At 50.2% G+C, this 8446-nt stretch overlaps 1 protein-coding gene across 1 annotated transcript in view; it reads right to left on the bottom strand.

Moving 5' to 3' along the window:
- Positions 1 to 5983: 5983 nt before the first annotated feature.
- The window catches only part of SDSL (serine dehydratase-like), a 9004-nt gene continuing 6541 nt past the window's right edge, over positions 5984 to 8446 (bottom strand). Inside the window, 2 exon segments of the mRNA XM_006901017.1 lie at positions 5984 to 6369; positions 7352 to 7476. Of these exon segments, the coding sequence (XP_006901079.1) occupies positions 5984 to 6369; positions 7352 to 7476 (511 nt within the window).

Raw genomic sequence — 8446 nt, 5'->3', positions numbered from 1 at the left:
CTTAAAAGAAAACTGGAGTGTGTGTGTGTGAGTGTGTGTGTGTGTGTGTGTGCCATTTCCACACTCTTCTCTCTCTGCTCCTTTGCCTATAAATGGAGAAACTTGAGTATTTGTTCTTCAAACATTTATTTTATTCTTTCTTCCTTTCTTTTAAGGGGAAGGTAATCAGTTTTCGGACTTAAGATAAAAAATTGCAGGAGAGGGTCGACTTGACTCTGGATAATTAATGGGGCGGCCTGTAATAGGATTCTCCTGCCTGTGGCACTCCCAGGAAACACCTTTTACATAAGATATTGCCCACGCCGGAGTGGCAGCCCAGTGATTTATGGGGTTCCTTGCTCCGGAAAACCTCTCCTGGGGTCGCCCAGCTGGCGGAATTTATCAGGGAGTTTGGAAGCCAGGAGAGAGACCTGCCCGTGACATTTTTGGTGGAGTTTAAAAAGGACAAACACTGGGGAAAGGAGAAGCCGGTGGGAGAGGACAGAGGTGAAAGAGGGTCCAGGCAGGCTGGGCTTTCCCGAAGCAGAACTGGATATGGAGGTTCTGGGCACGTGACTGATGGAGCGGGGCTGGCTGGAGAGTGAGGGGTGAGATAGGAAGAGGGGGAGCTGGGCACAGGTGGGGTTTGATCCTATTGAGGGGCTCCAAAGCTGGGGTACCCTCAGAGACCTCCTACTGTGAGGCAAAGTGATGGTTGGTTGTTGTTGTTGTTATGTCCCCTCAACTTGGCTTCAACTCTTAGCGACCCTATGCACAATAGCTCTGAACCCTCCTCTATCCTGAGCCAGTCTCACTGCCTCTGACACACCTACCCCCATTAGCTCAGTTACTGAGTCAATCCATTCCATCTGGGGTCTCCCTCTCCTGCGCTGTCTCTCCACCCTTCTGAGCATGACGTCCTTCTCTAAGGACCAGTCCCTCTTGGCAACATGCCTGAAGTATGTGAGACAGAGCTTCAAAATCCTTGCCTCCAAAGAGCAGCTTGGTTTCACCCTCTCTAGGACAGACCTGTGTGTTCTCTTAGCAGTCCATGGTATGTTCAATACTCTTCTCCAGCACCACAGCTCAAAGGCATTGATTCTCCTTCTGTCCTCCTTTGTCACTCTCCAGCTCTCTGACACATAGCAAGTAATTGTGAAGACCATGGCCAGGGTCAAGTGCATCTTAGACTGGCATCATTGCTCCCATCATGGCACCCTGGAGACGTACCTGACAGCAGGTTTTCCTAATGCAATTTGTGGCCAGATTCTTGTACCACCCTGTTAGACAATCCATGGGAGGTGCCAGTGGTTAATGTGCTTAGCTGCTAACTGAAAGGCTGGAGGTTCTAATCCACCCAGAGGTGACTCCGAAGAAAGTCCTGGTGAACTATAAGCCCCTAAGATTCATACGGCGCATAATTCTGCTCTGACCCGTGTGGGGTCGCTGTGAGTTGGGGTTGACCCAGCAACAGCTGGTTTGTTCTCCTGTAGACACACACAGGCAGGCATGCACTCCCACACATGGGCACTCAGGGGACACACGTGTGGGCAGGCACGCAGGTGAACAGGCATTTACATATGCAGACATACGCATGCCTGAGCCATCACTTCCCCAGCCTGAAGCTCAGCCCTTGCTCTGCAGGTGAAGGGGTGCATACCCCACTCTGTGCTGGGCCCCTGTCCACACTCTGGAGAGGAAGCAGAGTGGCCTGACTCTGGACAATACACCCATGATCCTGCCTTACCTGAGACCAGCTAAGGACTGAACACCCATCTCCTGGTCACCCTGGCGCAATGACTGGGAAGAAGTCCCGGGTAATTCAGGGTGTCTGGAGGCAGGGGTCTTAGCAGCCTTTGCTGGTAGACCCACAGGGATGCAACAAGGGATGTGAGCTGGGGCGAGGAAGGGGCGCATATCTCAGGCCAGTGCACACACCTGGTGGCCAGGTTTGCAGGTGTTCTCTGCTCAGCCTTAGACAAATAGAGCAGCCCCTTCTCCAGTCTCCCCAACTCAGTGCTCCCAGGAGACCAACACAGTGTCCCAAGATTTTCTCTGTTCCCCCACCCTCAGGCCTGCCCCTCCCAGAGCAATTCAGAACATCCATGCCCCTTCTCTTCCTCCCTCCTCCCTTCCCGGTCTCCACATGCCTCCGGTACCAACCAGGAAAGAGTGAGTTCAGCTAATCGAGGTGTAGCTTCTGAACAGAGTCAACAATCACCTTGGCCTTTTATCTCCAACTCAATGAATCCATGGGAGGGAACAAACAGCAGCTGAGAGATCTCCCAGAAGGGCAGGCAACAAGGAGAGGGCTGTAGACAGAGGTGCGCCTGAGAAGCAGAGCACCTGGGACCAACGTGGGCCCTGCTACTCTCCTGGGCTGGGGGGCAAGAGGACCGCTGCCTGAAGTCATCCAGGGAGGCTACCTGGAGGAGGCAACCCTGCCTAGTCCTGTGCCATCCACACAGTCTCTGTTATGTTTGAGCCCATTGAGGTAGCTACTGTGTCAATCCTTTGTGTTGAGGGTCTTCCTCTCCTTTGTTAACTTCCTTTGCCAAACATGGTGTTTCAGGGACCAGCAGCTCCTAATGACATGTCCAAAGTCTGGGAGAAAGAGCCTCACTGTTGTCATTTCGAAGGAGTGTTCTGTTGTACGTCCTCCGAGACAGATGTGTTGGTTCTCTTGACTGTCCATGGACTCATCACCAGCACTCGTCACCAACACCACAATTAAAGGAGGACTTTTCAGATCAGTTCACCACTGGTCACAGGTGACTAGCCACTTTCATTTCACAAAACAATAACACCAGGAATTCTTTTAAAACTGTGACATCTGGATTCAGAGACTGAAAACTCAAAATAAAATAAAAAAAAAATAATCTTTCTCTAAGGGGAAACCTATGAAATTGCAATCTTTACCCTTTTTTTTAAATCCAGTGTCAATGAAGGGGTAACTCTACTTATTCCTATGTATGTGAAAGTTGGATAATGAGTAAGGATGGCAGAAGAATTGATGCCTTTAAGCTGTGGTGTTGGAGAAGAGTGCCAAATATCCCATGGACTACCAAAAGAACAAACAGACATGTCTTAGGGGAAAATGCAGCCAAAATGCTCCTTAAAGGCGAGGATGATGAAACTTCACCTCACATACTGTGGGCGTGTTGTCAGCACAGGCCAGTTCTTGGAAATGGATCTCATGCTAGGACAGAGGAGGGGCAGAGAAAGAGAGAAAGATCCCCAACCAGATGGACTGACCCGGCGACTGTACCAACAGGCTGAAGCGTGTCAGAGACCCTGAGGATGGTACAGGTTAGGGTGACAATCTGATCTGCTGTTCAGAGGGTGGCTGGGAGTCACAGGCCACTCAACAGCCCTTAACAACAAAAACAACCACACCAACTTAAAGATACAACAATAACAACCACACCAACTTAAAGATACAACAATAACAACCACACCAACTTAAAGATACAACAATAACAACCACACCAACTTAAAGATACAACAGTAACAACCACACCAACTTAAAGATACAACAGTAACAACCACACCAACTTAAAGATACAACAGTAACAACCACGCCAACTTAAAGATACAACAGTAACAATTTAAAGATATACAGTGAACATTAAGCAACTAACATATATGGAAACTATATTATGCTCCTGCAATGCATACACATAGCATGCAGTACACAAAGTTTCCTTCTATAAGAGACTAGGAAGAAATGTCTGGCAACTGTATTTTGAAAATCAGCTCGAGGAAGCCCTGTGAATCACTACAGTCCTATTCACATTCAATCATGGGGATGGGGCAGGGCCAGGAAATGTCTTCTCTTGTTGAGTGTGGGGTCACCATGAGCCAGGCAGCCCACAAAATTGGTTTTTGCTGTTGTTGTTGCTGGATGACACTGACGTGAGGATGACCCATAGCGACCCTATGAACACAGACCTGGATTCTCCTGTCCTGTGCTGTCCTCATCATCTCTGACACACTGAAGCCCGCTGCTGCAGTCACTGTGTCAACACATCTGGTTGAGGGTCTTCCTCTCCTGCCTTTCAAGCATGGTTTCCCTCTCCAATGTCTCCTGGCATCATGCCCCAAGTAAATGGGACAAAGAAGACTACAGATGCCAGGTTAACCATCATCATCCTGAAACAACCCACTTTATGGATGAGAAGACCAAGGGAACAAGGTTAGTAATAGAGTTAGAGTCGAGGCTCAGGTTTGGCTGAATGCAGCCCTGAGGTTCTTTTTTTTTTATTATTATTATTATTTGTGTGTGTGTGTACCATCAAATCAGATCTGACTGGTACAGGAGGAGATTGTCCCTCCTTCCCCGGCAGAGCATCTGGTGGATTCGAACAGTGCGCCTCTGGGATTGTAGTTGCAGTTCCTTGCCACTAGGCCACCAGAGCTCCCCTTGCCCTGAGGTTCTTAATCTCTCCTTGATTCTAGGAACTCACGTTGTCTAACTCCAGGGAAATCTGACCAGGGAGCTCCAGCATTGTCAGGGGTTGAGGAGCAAGGGAGAGGAGCAGAACGGGGTCATTGTCCAGCTCAAGGTCTCCCCTTTAGAATAGTTGTGTGAGGCAAAGCCTGGCAGGCATACAGCTTGGGCAAAGGAATGGAGGTGGGAGGAGATAGGCCACCACCTACAGCATGAAGTACGGAGGTGCAACCCGAGGCCCAGAGTTGGGAGAACACTTGTCTGAGGTCACACAGCATGCAAAAGGAAAAGAGAGCCCTCCTGGTCAGATGGGAGAGGACTTAAGCTCTATGTTAGACTGTGAGGTCCAGGTGAGTCCCACACTCTATGGATTTCATTTTCTGGTGGGATGGTAAGAGGTGGGGAAATCTTTCCTCCAGCCCACAGCCATCCAAGGGGTCTCAGCCTCTCTAAATGAAGTGAGGGAGACAGACAGACATAGTCAGAGAAGGATGGGCCTGCGGGGAGAGTCCTGCCCAGAGCCAGTCTTCTCCATAGAAGACACTCTGCTGCCCCCTAGTGGGTCCAACCAGCGCACCCAGGATGCTCCTTGGAGGCTACGATGCTGAATCTTCATCTCCTAAACTTGGAGTATATTGTTGGGAACCACCAGTTTTTGGGAAAAGGCTTCATGCTGAGAAAGCTAGAGGGTTGGAGAGAGAGAGAGAGGAAGACCCTCGACAAGATGGGCTGACACAGTGACTGTAACTATGGGCGTGGACCAGATGGTGTGGAGCAAGACAAGGGTCAGATTGTTGTTCGTAGGGTCACTCTGAGTCACGACCAACTCAGCTGACACCTAACAACAGCAGGGTCTCCAAAGGAGTCCGATGTTCCACCCCTTCCCGAAGGTCAGCTTCCCAGGGGCGGGATGTGGCAACATGCCCAAAGTATATGGGACAAAGAAGACTACACTATCATCATCCTGAAACAACCCACTTTATGGATGAGAAGACCGAGGGACCAAGGTTAGTAATAGAATCAGAGACTCACAGGTGAGCCCAGACTGGCCTGAGGAGGGGCCCTCCTCTCCCCTAATGTCCCACCGTCACCCAAACCCACACAGAGGAAGCTGAGAAGCTGAGATCCAAGCAAGACAGAGTGAGGGTGGGTAAAGATTATCGAGTGTGAACACTGACTGGCCCATAGTCTGCAATGTGGCTGTGGACAAGTCACATGCCATACCCGTGCCTCAGTTTCCCCAGATGATAGTGCTGGCTCCTGCTTTCCCTTCATGGTGGTAATCTGCAAGGCAGTGAGGGGAAAGACAGCAGAAGGGTTTCTGGTGAGTAACAAACTCTCAGTGAAGACTGAAAATGTGGTCCTGATCCACCCAGGTCTGTTGGCCTGAGCTTGGAGGTGCTCACGTGGCCGGATCCTCTGGCAAACCTGAGTTTCCACGTCTCTGTGACTGAGATGTGTCACCTGGACTCCCATCATCAGAGCCAGCCTGAGGTGTGTGCACCTTTTCTGAGCTCACGGAAGGCAAAGCCCAGACCCACAGGAACTATACACTCAACTCTGCAAGAGTTTATTCGTTGGGCCTGTTTCAGAACCCAAGGGAGTGTTCAGGAGGGCTTCCTGCAGGAGGAGGCAGGGGCAGACTCTTCCACTGTTGTCCACAGGAATAGACGTCCCCCTTGGCCAGTCACAAGAACATCTGTTGGGCTTCTTGAAGGCCTGGGTGGCCCATTCAGGATAGATTCCTTAGCTCTGGCCCACCTGGGCTTTCAAAGCCTGGAGCTCTCGGCTGTCGATGCTGTTGCCTCCACACACGATGACCACAACCGAGGCCAGGGAGGGGCTGAGGCGACCTTCAGATTGGAGCCGCCCCAGGATGCCCGAGTAGATGGCAGCCAAGGCCGCCCCACAGGCAGGCTCCACCAACAGACGCTCATCATCTGCTCAAGGGGGGAGGCAAGGAAGACTCGATTAATGCCCAGCAGGTTTGTGACCCACAAATCCATGAAGCCATCCATCCATCCGTCCATCCGTTCACCCACCCATCCATCCTTCCATCCATCCATCACCTACCCATCAATCAGCCATCCGTCCAGTCATCCATCCGTTCACCTCACAATCCATCACTGGTCTGAGTCTCTTCCCATCCATCAATCTGACCCCCTATCTATCCATCCATCCCTCATCCATCATTAGACTGTCTGTTGGTCCATCCATCAGTGTGTCCATCAATCAATGTTGCCCATCCATTTATCCATCCATCTACTCAAGCCATCATTCCATCCATCCATCCATCTCCTGTCATTCAACCATTTGTGTGTCTGTCCATTCATCAATGTTTCCATCCACCCATCCGTCCATTTCTCTGTCATTCTTCAGTCCACAACACCATCAATTTATCCACCCATCCGCCCACAACTGTCGATAGCTATCCATTATATATTTTCCCACTTGCTCATACATTCATTCAACGAATATTTACTGAGCCTTCCTTTACTAGGAAGGCATTGGGGACAAGACATGTCAGCCACCCCCTCCGTGGGGCTCACAGTGCAGGGAGGAATAGACGGGTGAGAATCAGGCAGTTATAAATGGCTAGGGTGGCACATAGGAGGCCTCAAACCCAGGCAGGGAGGCTTCCTGGAGGAAGCGGAGTATCCCTTAGCCACAGATGATGGATAGAGAGCCGAAATAGGATAGGTTAGCCCGAGGGAGAGTGGGACAGCATGCACGGCAGCCTGGAGGCTGGGAAGAGCAGGACATGCTCCTTCCTCACCCACCCACCCTTCCTCTGACCTGGCATGCATTTATTTTGTAACTACTGCATACCCTAATGATGAGGATATAGACAAATTAGAAAATGTGTGAGTGCTAGTGGGCCCAGGGACTCTGTGGGTACCCCCGGATGGAGGGGGTGCTCACCCAGGAAGCGCTGGACAGCGCTCACAGCCTCCACATCATCCACCACCTCAGAGAGGACCGTGCATGTCTGTGTGCACGCCAGGGCCCCCGCGGCCACCGTCTTGGCACCCAGGCTCTTGGCCACACTGCAGGGAAGAGAAGGACAGGATGGGGACAGGAGAGGTGAGGGGAGAGCCCAGAGTCAGGGTCCTCCCTGTGCAGCCTCGAGCCCCCAGATCTGCAACGGGATAGAACTCAGCACTGAAAGAAGCAGAGGAGTGAGGTCAGAAGAGAGAAAAGGCAGTTACAGGTTTTCAAAGTGGCTGCTTGGAACCTTTGCACACATTATTGTAGCTCTTGGGTGCTCTTGGATCAGAACCCACTCATAGCTGACCCTCCAGAGGGTTTTCAGAGGCTGCAAATCGCACAGGAGGACATTAGCCATCTTTCTCCTCAGGAGCAGCTGGTGGATTTGAACTGTGTACCTTTGAGACTGCAGCACAATTTCTTACCACTAGGCCACCAAACCTCCCTTTGTACATAGTACGTGCTTAATAAAGATGCCTTGCAAAGCCACTGACTTGACTTCCTTTCTGACTCCTTGTTTTACACACAAAAGTTAAAATCGAACTTTCAGAATCTGATGGTCCCTTAAAGTAGGAGGCGATAGGATTCATGAAGGAATTGGTGAAGTGAAGGAAGCATAAGAGATCAGACCATGCCTGGAGGCTGCTTGCTCTTTTTATTCTCTCTCTCTCTCTCTCTCTCTCTCTCTCTCTCTCTCTCTCTCTGTGTGTGTGAGAGAGAGAGAGATCAGACCAAATCAATTGGTTTTCCATGCACCCATTCACATATATACATTGTCTTCTATGACATTAATTTCAGTACATACAATGTAACCATATTATAATACATACATGTAACCACACTCTTCTCACTTCCTTCCCCTGCCTTTCCTCTTGTTTGTTCTTAAGACATCATGCACACTGAATTCACATCACTTACAAAATGCAATGAGAGAATCGTAAGAAAGACCAGACTTGCTGGTCAGGTAGAGAGCAGAACCCTGGGGACTCTGGCCCCTAGACATTTTTCAAATCTAGAACAGAACCCACT

Source organism: Elephantulus edwardii, unplaced genomic scaffold (genome assembly GCF_000299155.1).
Source record: "Elephantulus edwardii isolate Elephantulus edwardi_28Jun2011 unplaced genomic scaffold, EleEdw1.0 scaffold00304, whole genome shotgun sequence".
Taxonomy (NCBI): Eukaryota; Metazoa; Chordata; class Mammalia; order Macroscelidea; family Macroscelididae; genus Elephantulus; species Elephantulus edwardii.
The sequence above is the reverse complement of the archived record's forward strand: the minus strand, read 5'-3'. Positions and strand labels throughout refer to the sequence as shown.